This window comes from Vanessa tameamea, chromosome 21, assembly GCF_037043105.1.
Source record: "Vanessa tameamea isolate UH-Manoa-2023 chromosome 21, ilVanTame1 primary haplotype, whole genome shotgun sequence".
Lineage (NCBI taxonomy): Eukaryota > Metazoa > Arthropoda > Insecta > Lepidoptera > Nymphalidae > Vanessa > Vanessa tameamea.
In genome coordinates this window covers 2,568,517-2,582,946 of record NC_087329.1, presented here as the reverse complement: position 1 = coordinate 2,582,946, position 14,430 = coordinate 2,568,517, and the positions used below count along the sequence as shown (strand labels likewise).

The 14,430-nt window shown below is 33.5% G+C and overlaps 1 protein-coding gene across 2 annotated transcripts in view; it reads right to left on the bottom strand.

Annotated features, from left to right (window-relative positions):
* The window catches only part of LOC113402382 (fatty acid synthase-like), a 53,216-nt gene that overhangs the window by 16,879 nt on the left and 21,907 nt on the right, over positions 1-14,430 (bottom strand). The window contains exons 1-20 of one of the 2 annotated variants that reach the window (XM_026642618.2): positions 13,748-13,900; positions 13,061-13,253; positions 12,468-12,588; positions 11,156-11,359; positions 10,954-11,070; positions 10,278-10,441; positions 8,976-9,118; positions 8,657-8,860; positions 7,885-8,074; positions 7,566-7,725; positions 7,209-7,378; positions 6,682-6,833; positions 6,346-6,529; positions 5,927-6,075; positions 5,287-5,471; positions 4,460-4,579; positions 3,289-3,398; positions 2,984-3,174; positions 1,724-1,893; positions 110-373 (exon numbers count right to left, since the gene is read on the bottom strand). In XM_026642618.2, coding sequence (XP_026498403.2) covers positions 110-373; positions 1,724-1,893; positions 2,984-3,174; positions 3,289-3,398; positions 4,460-4,579; positions 5,287-5,471; positions 5,927-6,075; positions 6,346-6,529; positions 6,682-6,833; positions 7,209-7,378; positions 7,566-7,725; positions 7,885-8,074; positions 8,657-8,860; positions 8,976-9,118; positions 10,278-10,441; positions 10,954-11,070; positions 11,156-11,359; positions 12,468-12,588; positions 13,061-13,253; positions 13,748-13,900 — 3,344 coding nt within the window. Of the gene's footprint in view, positions 1-109; positions 374-1,723; positions 1,894-2,983; positions 3,175-3,288; positions 3,399-4,459; positions 4,580-5,286; positions 5,472-5,926; positions 6,076-6,345; positions 6,530-6,681; positions 6,834-7,208; positions 7,379-7,565; positions 7,726-7,884; positions 8,075-8,656; positions 8,861-8,975; positions 9,119-10,277; positions 10,442-10,953; positions 11,071-11,155; positions 11,360-12,467; positions 12,589-13,060; positions 13,254-13,747; positions 13,901-14,430 lie in introns of those variants that run through there. The other variant, XM_064218227.1, reaches the window with a different exon arrangement.

Below are 14,430 nucleotides of genomic sequence, written 5' to 3'. Positions count from 1 at the left end.
ATTTAACGTTAAGAATATCTGAACATTGGATTTTATTAATTTTAAATAGCAACTTGTAATGTTATATTTTTAATTAAAAAAAATCCTAGCAATAATTTCTTAAAGTTACCTGATAACATCCACAGTAGGATACACATTAATCTCAATCGACTGTGTTTGAGAATCAAGATCAACTTGAGGTAAATTGTCGTAGTGGATATTTACGTCAATACTAATTTTATCAATACTGGTTGGAACGAAAAGCCCCCGGGTGTCTGTAGTAACTATCTTCATCTGCATCATACAGTCCAAAAATGTGACCCAGTTGTTCACCCAGGCTAAGCGACCACGGGTACCCTGCACGTTACATCCGATTACGCCTCGGAAGAGGCCACTGTGAATGAAATAAACTTCAATTATGAATTAATTCAAAATGTATCTGCAAAAATTACTTTCCTTAATGACAGCGTATACTGACGCTGTTTTGTTGTGCAGATAATTTGAGAAAAATACCTGCAAAAATCTGATGTTGCTGATGTTCAAGGGTACATCATCAACATCAGTAACAAAGGTGTTACTCAAGCACCCAAAGTCTAATACACGGTATTTTATAAATTTATAAAGATGTACAAAGATAGTCTGACAGAATATACAATCGAAAACATGAAAAAACATAAATGATTTTTCCAGAAATTGTGACGTACATTCCATTTATACTAGGAACAAGAATAAACTTGTTACTCCAAGTACCCGATTACACAGAGTTAGTAACTCTTTTTTTGTGGCAATACGTATTTTATGGGGCATTTGTTTTTACAACAGGATCCCAGAAAACGTTCAAAATTATTCAATTATAAAATTCAAAAAAATTGCTCTGACTGCACACCTTGGGAATGAGATGATCGCCTTCAGGCTGCTTCAAATCAAAAATTTGTTTATTATTGTAAAAGGAAAATTAATATATATTATTGTTATTGCCAAATTTGATCGAAACTACGATCTTAAGTGGTAAATCAAAAGGTGAAGTTTGTTTGATACCGCGTATCCCTATGATTAAAACTGATATGCCATTCGAGCTCAAACGATTACAATATCCTGTTCGTTTATCATTTGCGATGTCCATCAACAAGGCCCAAGGGCAAACACTTCACGTTTGTGGTGTGAATTTGGAAGTATCATGTTTTTCACACGGCCAACTTTATGTTGCCTGTTCCAGAGTCGGTACCCCCAGCCGTTTGTTTATTCACACTCAAAATGGAAAACCCAAAAATATTGTTTATACAAATGTTTTAAATTATTTTTTTAAATAACTAGCATTTAAGTAAATATATTTTTTCAAGAAATGAATCGATGTTCTAACTCATTTTTGTATTATATCACTTTATACGTAGAGAAGCACGTACTGGGCCGCTAGTATATATATATATATATATATATATAACATGTTACACCATCATCTTATCACTAAACACTTAAAATTAGTATCTGACTTGGATAACATACAAAGTGATACATCTTTAAAGGTGTAAACAATTTCCGAATATTTATTTTGTTACGCAATAAAACTTTGCAAATTTATAATATTAGCTATAGTTATAGCTTTATTTTGGACATTACCGTAACGCCTTCGGATTTCCGAAGACATACAAAGATTGCCGTTACATATAATGTAAATCATAGTAACTAAGTACCTAAATATAATGACGATAAACACTCATCGTTTGGAATTTAATTTGAAAATTACCTGTACTGGTAGCCTCTTAGACGTAACTCCTTGTAGAAGTCTTTGGTGAGTAAATGTTTATCATTGGGTCCTTTGGATTCAGGTTCAGCTGGAAGCACGCGGTAATCGCGACCCACGTTCTCCTGGGCGTATATACGTCCAGTCACAATAGGTGCTCCGCTCTCAACAATCTGGTAGATTTTGGTTTAACCTTTATTTAACAATCCTATTATACATATTTTGTTACATTTTGATATTGCTTAAATTCTACTACATGAATGTTATAAAAAAAGCAATATGAATTTAGCAAGTATTCACTATGATACTATACATGGTTGCAGATACTAATGCAGCTTCACTGATAAAGTACTAGCTTTAAGTTGATCAATAATTACATTTCAATCTTTGGTTAAAATAAATAATTGATAAATAAGCTGACATAACACGTAACCGAATATAAGATTATAAAGACTATTTGAAAGTGGAGTAAGTACCCGTTTATTGTCACAAGTAACATGTCAATGTTATTTAGTGATTATTTTGCAGCTACTCATTGGAGCCTATGTTCAAAATTTGAAGAACCACTGCATTTATTCTTGATTTTATTATATTAAATCGATTCCTGGCCGAGTCGAAGTAGAAAAAGTTCATTAGTTTTCTTAGTTTTGTCTTGGGCCTGGGTGTATGTGGTACCGTCGTTACTTCTGATTTTCCATAACACAAGTGCTTTAGCTACTTACATTGGGATCAGAGTAATGTATGTGATGTTGTCCAATATTTATTTATTATTATTTATTTATTTAATTGAATCTTGTAAAATTATGATGTATTACAATATTTTTTCGCAAATAAACTATATTTTGATGTTTGAAATTTTCTTAATTTCAAAGTTCGAAATAAATATATGCCGAAAAATATTATGAATATTTTGTTTTATCAGCTATCTGCCAGTGAAAGTCCCGTCAAAATCGGTCCAGCCGTTCCAGAAATTAGCCGGAACAAACAGACAGACAGACAAAAATTGTAAAAAATGTTATTTAGGTATATGTACCGTGTATACATACATATGCATTTAGTAAAACGCGGTTATTTTAATATTACAAACAGACACTCCAATTTTATTATATGTATAGATGAGCATCGAAAGCTAATGGAAGCAGTGTCAGATAAGATTAACCTTCTCCTCGCAATAGGTAAGGTGGCCATCTGGTCGTTAACGGACTTTCCTTTACTATATAGGACCAATTCATTTCTCAACAAATAAACTTAAATTATAATAACCTCAAATTGACCACTTCCTTTATGAATCATAACAATGAACTCCAGAGATCCTTGTTTAGGGATGTGAGTTGCTCTTTGGAATCGTACGTTCTCGAGCACCACGGAAACTTCTATAGCCATCTCTTCCATCATGAATGCGAGGCTCTCCCACACCATCAATATGTAACCGGTTGCAGGGTACAAGTTGCGACCTAGAATGGTATTGTGGGTATAAATAATGTAAATTATTTTTAGGAGCGTTGATGAGCACTAACGATCAAGTGGTCCATTTGCCCGTCTGCCTTCCTTTAATGAGTAAACCTTACCATCAATCACGTGACCGGCCATGAATTCGGTCATTTCACCATTGACGAACGTTGTCACGGTCGTCTCACCAGACTGCAACTTAGTTTTAGCTTCATGTATTGCTACGTACCTAAAGTAAAAAAATAATAGTTCAAGTCGATATCCGATATGGAATGGTATTCAAATATTAATATTATGCTGTTTAGATTTATGTAATAATATTATATGAGCATTTCTTGAGTATAAATCTTAGACACGGCTTTGTTAAAATTTTGTATTTAGATAAGGTTTTTTTTTCTACCTAGTATAGCAAGTTCCATAAAAAAAGCAATCCAAGATAACTTATATATCAATAAAATGGTTTACTTTATTTTTCACAACTCAACTTAGATATTAATATTGTAAAAACTTTCCCGCTCGTTTTCTATAGTTTATTTTTATATAGATTATTGTACTTACTAGACTATGTTCGATATTTATGAGTTAAATTAGAGTAATAGTTTTTTTTTCCAAAATGTTTATTTCCTGTTAGATAAATAGATCATTTTAAAATGTGATCTATTTTACAAATCAATTTTCGATTTTCAAAATTGATCGGAGATTATCTATCTCTACATAGCAACTTCCCGCCAGGAGCCCGCAGCCACTTATCTTTTCAACCACGCAACGGATTTTAATGCAGTTTTCATTATTAAGGCAATTGATTAAAGTGGAAAGTTTATACTAATGTATATTATATCAGAGAAAAGCCGAATATCGACTTTCCTAACCGGCCTAATACAAGAATTTATATTTTTTCGTTGGTTCTTTAATTTAAAAGTTGTACATATGGACTGATCATAATACAGAACAAAGAGGTTCCGCCGCTCGTGTCCGTCGCGATAAACTCAATACCTAACGGCTTTTTAAAAGGTGTTTACCAATGGACTAAGTGATTAATGAGGAATATCTTATTGTATAATTCATGAATGTTTTGTTGGAAATTGGCCGAAATATGACGATTATTGGAAATTTCGGAAAAAAGATAATGCTGACTGAGAGCAATACTGGTATGCACCGAGAAAACAAATAAAGTTTAATGTATTAGGATATAAACTTTTTATATATCTCCATATTCATCTGTTGCGAAGCTGGCACGCTTAATGGTAAATAGCTCATTTAATGAATCTCTTTCTAGTTAAATACACTCACCAGTCTTCACTGTGTTTCCACTCGACAAGGTGTGCGAGCATGGGAGTTCCTTGCGAGACGGGAAACTTTATGGTCGGGTAAATGTTGGCTAGGTGAGGGTTAAGACCGGCTTCGTACAATCTGAAAATATGGTACTAATTTTATTTGAGATACAATTCCGATTTATAGTTTGATAATGAAGTTTATAATCGTGCTTTTCATAACCTGAAAATATGATACTCATTATTCCAATTATTTGTGAACAACCAGAAAACTGAATATTGTAAATTAACTCTTGATTACATGAACAACAAAATAGTCGGTCTGTAGGATATGACGAAAGTGTTGTCATTTCTTTGTTTTAAAGAGATTAATGCATATATTTGCATTGCATATAAAATTCATGAATTACTAACTGTTGTACCTTTTTAACCAAAGTAATAAGGCCTTCGTTGGTCTAGTGTCCTGGGTGTAAAACTCAGGTTGGACTGATAAACTATTATTCAGTTCTCTATTCTCAGCGGCAATAACTCTGGAATATTGAGACACCCGTGTCTCGGAAAGCATATGAAACCGACTGAAACCGTTGATCCAACGGCTAAAATCTTTCAGGTCGTGTCGGATTTGCCATCTCATCGGATTATAAGACTGAAGACACAATTATGCTCTATAATATATCATGGGCAGTTTGCTATTCTCTTTTGAGAATGGCTGACGCGACCCATATCGATCAGGAGAACATCACAATCTGAAGTAGTTAAAAATTTTGATTTATATGGGTGAGTAATTGTAGTCTTTCGAATTATAAAATATATTTAAAAATGGATAGAGGAAAATCAATTACTTACTTGCCAAGGGCCGTGAAGAGAGATTGTAGGTAGTCCTGGTTTTTTCTATCAATAAGCGAAATGTTGATGATATCCTTCTTGAGAGATCGATATAAAATTGCCTGTAGGTGTTCATTTGGGCAAATCTCTATAGTGATCGCGTTGGTGGGAATTAATTTCGCTGTCTCCTCGAAAAGCACTGGACTCTAATAAACGAATGTTTCAATAACACAATTGGTAGAATAGTATCCCATATTTTTTTAATATTTCAAATAATCTAGCTATATTTAAGACGATAGGAATGTTTTTGGTACAGAAGCTGATTCAGGTACAATCTTAGAAATATTTTCAGTTCTTTAGTTAAAACCACTATATAAATATTCTGAGTAAAGCAGTTTAAAGACGGTTATTTTCATGGTAGACAATAAACAATATCATCACCCAGCCAATTGCACTCTACTGCTGGACATGGACGTTCAAGTACACCAAAGCTCTCGGTTAGACATAGACGTTTCTCAAGGTACACCAAATGCGGATGGCCTTACGTATTCAGTTAGACATACTGAACGGTCAGTTTTATATGTTATTCAGTAGTTTTCGTTTTTCTGTCAAGATCAATAATAAGTTAACAACGATCGACTATCGGTTTTAATCTACTTACCAGAAAATTGTTGGTGTGATATTCAGCCGAGGACAGCTCAGATTTCGAATTTTTCCACAAGTCCTGCTGGATAGAAGTGGATAACCAGCGTTCTGAACGTGGTTTTGGTGTTGGAATCACCACCTTCAGATTTTTAAGCAATGTCGGACCTATTTTAGAAATAAAGTTTTGATTTGTGGATGTCTTTATTTCCTCATTTTATCGTATTTAATTAACCTAATTAATGTATTAATAATCAAAAAAAGATTATTTGTTATTTCATTTAATGAATCTGTTTATATATATTATTATATAAACAGATTAAATAAATTGATAAGGTAATTTTAGATTAAAGTAACTATAACATTTTCCAAAAATTTTAAACATCACAATTTGAACCTTTTCTAATTTTATGGTCTTCATAAAAATTACAAACTCACCAGCTTCAGCGATGTGACGGGAATGGTAGGCGATGTTATTGCAAGGTACCTCCTTAGCAAATATCCCTTGTGCTACCAGTTTAGCAACAAAAGTCTTAATTTTATCTGCTGGGCCAGAAATTGTACACGAGCCTTCATCGTTGTGGCAAGCCACTTCGATTTCAGATGGAAGAATTGTTTTTATCTGTTTTAATAAACAAAAACGTCAATTTGAATATCAAGAATTGATTAATAAAATCTAGAAAAACATTAATAAATCTAGAAACACTTATAAAATTTTAACTGTGTCAAACGGAACTGCTAAGATTGACAGTGTTAAGACTGTAAAAAACTTACGTCCTTATATCCAAGTTCTATTACAGCCATAGATCCCTTAGTAAATGTTGTGTCAGTGGCCGCTAAACCGATATAATATGCTGACAGAATCATCTGTTCGGCTGTCAAACTGCCTTCTGCGTAAGCGCAACATAACTCGCCCACACTGTGACCTAATAAGGCAAATGAAACAAATCTTTATTATACTTCTCAGAGCTAGTCGAATATAAGTGGTGCACAGAATGAACATGATACTGTTCAGATGATAAAATGTCCGGTTTTAATAACAATGTTGTAAAATATTGCTTTCATTTATGATGACCGACCTAAAAGTTTAGCAAATTATTGATTAAATTTGTTGTGAATGTTGGAGGAATACCTATTGAGGATTTACGATTTCGCAATGTTCGAAAGTGGTTCTTTATGAATTGGAACTATTTGTAGATTCATTATTAGTGAGAAGAAATAATCATTCTGAGCATTCATAAAATATCTACACAATAGCTTATTTTCTCATTTCGCTTACCATAAAATATTACAATACTTACCAATAATGAAGTCGGGTTCGATTCCAACAGCTTTCAGGACATCTGTGAGACCAATCTGCACAGCGGCAATACCGATGAAGGAGTTGAGGATGTTGTCGTATATCTTAGGGTCTGAATTGGTTATCAGCTCGATCAAGTGTATGCCCATAGGCTGGAGAGCCCTGTGACACCTGGGGAATATTATAGGTAATTATAATATTTTTAAGGATAATTAAGGAGACCGACGTTAATGAATATTTTCGAAACATTTTGCGATATCTCACTGCTCTACTAATATCTACGTTTTTAATTTACTATTTATTACGATATAATTCAGCAGCTATTGTTAACTTGTCATTTAATCACTTTTATTCTTACTTTTCAATTACAGCTGCGAATATGGGTATTCTCATGAGCTGTGTAGCCAATCCAGCCCATTGAGAGCCCATGCCCGAGTATGCAAAGCACACTGGACGACGAACACCGGAGAAGTACTGGATGTTTCTAGAAAGTGAAACGCTCTTCGTTGGAGTCGATCCTAAATATAAAAAAGTTGGCTTAATGAAAATTCAATAAAAACTAAATTACAGCAATGACTTAACTTTTATAAACAACGAAACAAATATAGTAGATGTCAAAAGCACACATCAATGTTTTTATTCTATTTCGATTAATAAATTCTAAATTAAGGTCTTACCCAATAAAGAATATCCTCTAAAAATGTGTCCACGGATGTCATCATCATGTATAGCGTGTAACAGTCTGACAAGATCAACGTCAACAGTCCTCGATTCAAGGTCATCTAAGATCCTCGCTACGGCTTCTTCAGTGCGACCAGATACGCAGACCAATCTAGGTAGATCATCTGAAGGTATTCCATTGTTGACCTAATTGTAAAAAATAGAATATATTAATAAAACAAGTAATGTTGAATAATGATCGTTATCAAGCCATTGGGATGCTGCGGTGGTGGGTGGTGGGCCCATTAGTGTAACCATTGCTAGATATTATTATGTCAAATTTGCTTAATTATCATTTGTATAAATAAATGAAATTAACAGACTTCATCAACACATCAAACTAAAATTGACACATTGCATCATGTGATCTTCATTTTAAAATAAAGATATCTTATAATTACATCATCATGTTTTTTGCCTGTATAAGCACTTGGCCCTTAGAGTATTCGTTCTAAAAGCTTCCTTAAAAGTATAAAACATAAACAGTATAAAGATTCAATGGGGAAATGCTACTGGTATTCTTGCCATCTTTCCACCATTCCACGCGGTCAAGATTTATACAGTAACTATTTTTAATTCTTATTTGTGTATATTTAAGGACTTATTTTATAGAATTGTCAAATCGCATCATCAATTAGGAAAAAGTTAGAAAAAAAAAAATTAACACTTTAAGAAACAAAACTGTCATAAAAAGTACAATTATTTTTTTCTTAACTTAAAATAACGAACCTTCGTTCTTGCAACGCTTTTGAGCAAGACGTGAGCGTTGGCACCTCCAAAGCCGAAGCTGTTGATACCAGACATACCCCTGCCCCAGGGCTGCTTTTCCGTCACTACCTTTACTTTCTTCTCTTCAAGATATGATATGTCCTTTCTTGGAACTTTGAAATTTATATTTGGAGGAATATATCCTGTTGTATACGCGATGCACAGCTAAGAACATTTTATTTATTTCATAATTAAACATTTAACATAAAAAGGTAGGTTCTAGTATAAATTTAAAAAATATATATAATTGCAAATTCATAGTTTTAGTATTATTTCTTACCTTTGCAACAGAACAAAGACCCGACGCCGGTTCACTGTGTCCCAAATTAGACTTAATCGATCCTATCATGAGAGGATCAGATCTCCCCCCACAGAATATATCACCAATCACGTCCAGCTCTATGGGATCTCCTACCTTCGTACCTGTTGAGAACAAAGTACTTCAACCAGGTATAGAACATAGACGCACAGTTGCCTATTTGAATGTATTGTACTGCCCATTGCCATTCTATAACCAAATTACTAGAGGCACGTCAGGATAATCAGTTATATTTGATGGGAATCCCGATCTGAACTAAGCGCTTTTCGAACATCTTTATAACAGCCAAGTTGTGGAATTCACTGTCGGTATCTGGTTAACAATCTAACGCATTTAAAGCTGGACTAAATCAGAATTTCATATATTCGACCGCTCTATCGTCAAATGTTCTTAAGCTGGACTAAATCAGAACTTCATATATTCGACCGCCCTATCGTCAAATGTTCTTAAGCTGGACTAAATCAGAACTTCATATATTCGACTGTTCTATCGTCAAATGCTCTTCATCGCTATCAAAATAAAACACAATTGATACTTATTAAGAGCACACGAATAAACAATAAAATATATGTAACTGGTGACCCACCCCGGCTTTACAGGGGTGCGTTTTATTAATAAAGAAAATGATATGATATAAACATAAATTTATACCCTATAGCACTCAAGAATTATGTAGCTTCCTATCAGTAAAAAGAGGTTTAGAATTGGACCATTAGTTGCGGAGGTTATTTTATTATTATATTATGTTATATTATATAGATTCGAATGAAATTCGTTGAATATATTATATTGATTCGATTTGCATCAAATTATTTATTGTTATTAGTACATTTTCTTTCTTATAATTATTCCGGTTATGTTAAGGTAAATAAACTGTGTTTAAATATATTTCACCGCGACAATGAATTTTGTTTTTTCTTCAATTATTTATTTATGTATTCATGTAATATATTTATTCTATTTACGTGAACTTAATTGTTTCCAAATATTTATTTGGTTATTGAAACGACTATACTTTGATTAATTAAATAGCTCGAATTAAAATGACTTAATTTTATTTTTCTTTAAATTTGTATGTACTTAGGATAACAAAGAATGTTATGAGAAAATATTATCCAAAAAAAAAAACAGATATCTAACCGACGAAATTGCTATGAATTTCTTCGAGTATACCTTAAATATTATAATATTATAGCTCATTGGATAGAACTTAATCTATCTTATCTTTTTTAGTTACTACGCCGTTGTAATAAATTCACATACCTGTTCCATGAGCTTCTACGTACTCGAGAGTGTTGGGTGGAACAGAACACTCTTCATAAAATTCGCTGAGGAGTAACCTCTGCATGTCACCTGATGGGTAAGAGATACCTTGTTCCTTATACCCATCACAGTTAGTCTTAGCGTAGAGTATTTGGGCGTAGATTCTGAAAAAAATGGTTTTGGCTATTCATGGTGGTTTTAAATTTAATTTAATCCTGGGTAATGGCGATTCAAAAGTGCTCGCAAAACTACTTGACTAAAGAATATTTGATTTGATTTTATTTATGTGCATATTTCGTGTCGTGTGAAATTCTGATCAGAAACATTTTCCACGAATTCATTTTTTTTTCTTGATTATATATTTATTATAGTTTTTTGGTAACCGCCATGTTATACCATTATAGCTCAATAATAAAAAAATCAATAAAATTTTAAATATTAGTGGAAACAGAAAAAGTGGATAACTGATGGGATTTGGTGACTTGTATAATAAGTAAAAGGTATTACTTTTGGCATAGTAATAATTAACCGTGTAAATGAACGAAAAACTACGACAACACAATAGAAATTGCTGTATTTAAAAATAAAGTGAATACCCAGGACGCAGGCTAGAGGTTACTTCCGCAGTTATCATTGATCTCAAAATAAGTTGATAGTTACAGACTAAAAATATTACCTTCTCGAATCCTTAGCCTTCTGCAGTATACATGCAACAATTGCTTCAGAACGAGCGTAACCATTTGCATCATTGTCGAAAGTCTTACATCTTGCATCGGCTGATAATACACCAAGTCTAAAATAATGAATAAATTAAAAAAAAAAACGAATTTCATAACTATTGGGAATGTATGAACTGAAAATGGAATAAACTTCTTTACCTAGAAAACTGCAAAGACACGTTGGGATGAAGGCAGAGGTTTGATCCTCCAACGATGGCTGCGTCACAACGACCTTCACGTATAGCTCTGTATGCGTGTTCCATGGCATACAGAGAACTGGAGCAAGCTGTATCCACAGTGTAAGAAGGACCAGTAAGACCAAGCCACTGAGATATACGGTTAGCTAACATACCTCGGGAGCAGCTGAAAAATATATTATTACTTATTCAAAATCAAAATATAATCTTGTATTGAATAATATACCTGCTTTACCAATGTATTTTTTACAAATGATTTGAATTTATGAAACGGCAAAGTCAAAAATGTCTGCGGAATTTTATTATAGAGACGGATACCTTGCTCCAAGAAGGATTTATAGACTTTGCGGAGTCGGAAACTTGGCGTTATAAACTTATGCTTACGTTTCGTGCACATACAATGATTATCACTGATTAATGTTACTGTGAATATACATTTCTGTAGCTTATATTTTAGTTAAGAATATGTAAGCGTAATTATATATATATTTTTAATATTGAACTTAATAAAGGATTGCCTAGAATCATGAGGATCGCTTATGTTTTAAATTATCAAGAAGTCATACATATTACAAATATTTTTAGAAAATCAATAGATTATATATGCGTAGTCAAAGTCAAGTCAAAGTCAAAAATCTTTATTCAATATAGAAGTGTTTACACTTGCTTATTGATTGTCAAAAATCTACCACCGGTTCGGAATTTAGCACCTCGGACCTGAGAAGAACCGGCGAAAGAAACTCAGCGGGATATATATATATATTTTTTTTTAACTTTAGATTTTATAGCTTTAGATTTTTTATGCTCAGTCAATACGCCCTTGGCAGAGCGGACGTGGTCGTCAGTACGTGCTGAGCTACTTTTATAGTTCCAAGAAAATATCTTTAGAAACATACTAATAATCATTTTTGCTCAAATAGATACTTATATAATATCCTTATGTATTTATCCTTTTGATTGATGCTTTTTATCACTGTTCTACTAAACTATCGATTTTGATGATATTTTTTGAGTGTGTTGTTTTGATTCCTAGTTAGATTGGACAAAAAATATATTTCACCCGTACAATATCGGGACGGGCAGCAAGCTGAATAGATTCAATTCATCATGATTTTAACAATGTATTTTTTTTATACATATATGAAACAGTCGTCGGATTTAGTAGTTTTATACAAAGTAAATTCTAATTAAGAATCTCAACCACAGGACGCTCCTCGAAAAACCATATTTGTATTTGTAATTTTGTAATACTCGTAATATTCATATTAACTTACCCAGTAATACCGAATTTATTTACAGGCATCTTTTCGTACAGACATATCTTCTCCGATTCCGAAAAGCAGGCGCCCACGAACACACCAGTGTTTGTATTGCACAGTTCATTTGGATTTAAACCTAAGGATAATAACTATTGTTAGGACTCATTAAATTAAACATATTAAAGATTCCGAATTGAAAAGAAACATTATGATCAAGATACAGGCATAATCTAATATTTTGGATTGCGAAAACACTTTTCCTTTTATTTTTCTTCTTTAATCAGCAATAAGATTGATAATCCCATCCTTTCCACTTATTATTTTTCGTAAACACTACTATTATATAACGTCCCCTGCCACTGATCTCGAGGTTCTGGGTTCCGAACCCAGATCGAGCCTGTAAACAGTTACATAACGGAGTCTGGAAATTGGAAGTTTGTACCCATCCGTGCCTCGGAAAGCACGTTCTGCGCCTGAGCTCTTTCCCGTCGCAATGGATTTGCCGTCCCATTGGATTATGAGAAAGAATAGTTAATTAGTTCCACCACAACTTTTAAATGCCTGATCGGATTTGGATTTATGGTTTACTATGTAGGACAATATGTTACCAGCGTCGATTATAGCTTCATATGTTTTCTCCAGAAGGATTCTGCTCATAGGATCAATGGTATGTGTCTCCTTGTAATGCACTCCAAAGAAAGAGGCATCGAATTTCTCGATATTATTGATTTTGCCAGTACGTTGTGGGATCTCAGGGTGGGTTAATTTCCAGCGACGATTGTCGTCTGATATGAGGTCCACCTGAGAACAATGACAAACCCTCAAAACCTTTGGTGTTGAACTCTGCAGTTCATGCAAGCCCGTCTGAGTAGGTACCGCTCAATTATTGTTCCGCCAAACAGAAATACTTAGTATTGATGTGTTCCAGTTTTAAGGTTGAATGTTACACTAATAAGGAGCATCTTTGTGCCAAAGGCTGGTGACGAATTGGCCATGTAAAGATTGGTTAAATCTAACGGCGCCAACGTCTTTGAGTAGTGACGACCATTTATCAATAGTCCGCTTAGGATTGCTACAAAAAAATCTATTTAAAACAAATTTAGTGTTATGATCTTTGTCGGGTACTTCTAAATTAATGCGTCAATCCATTATCATGTACAAGTCACAATTATAAAGTACTCGTAATTTATGAGTTGGCCTCATCATAAGCGCTTGTTGCTGCGATCTGAGATATAAGATCTATCGAATTACTTTTTTAATTCTTTTATTAGGTTAACATTGAAAATTCACAATACCTTATTGAACAAATTTTCTTGCAAGTGTATCACTGAGTCCGAATCGGGGAAGGAACCAGAGATGCCGGTTATTGATATTTCGTCCCCAGGCGCTGGATGTGATATCCAGTGGCCTGACGACAGCCTGTCTTCTAAGATAACTGTGGGTGCCATCTGGTTCAACATTTTTTTTATAATTACAAATTTAATCAATAAAAAAACCTTATCTGGGAACAATTATTTTGAACGAAACCACAAAAAGCAAATGGAGCAGTGCGTACTGCGACTGTTTTCTCCAAAAGCGATAGTCCGTTCGATTATAGGTGGTTGGGCCCGAATGAAAATAATTGAATAACAATAAGTACAATATTTATGAAAATTAGTATCCAGTTCCACTGCTGGGCTAAAGGCTAAACTTGTAGAGTTATAGGTTTTTCCACCATGCTGTTCCAATGCGGGATAATCGGGTACACATGAGCCAGATTTTTATCCAAAACATGTAGATTTCCTCACAACGGTTTCCATAGCCACTCAGAGAAGATAAATGTTCACAAATACATATTTACGTATGCAAACTCAGTAGTGCTAGTCTGGGTTTTTTGTTTGAGTTTAATATAATCAAGCTACTATCTCCTAAATGTAATTATATGAAATCAGAAAAAGAAAATCAAATATTAAGTATATAAACACATACGTCAGTAATC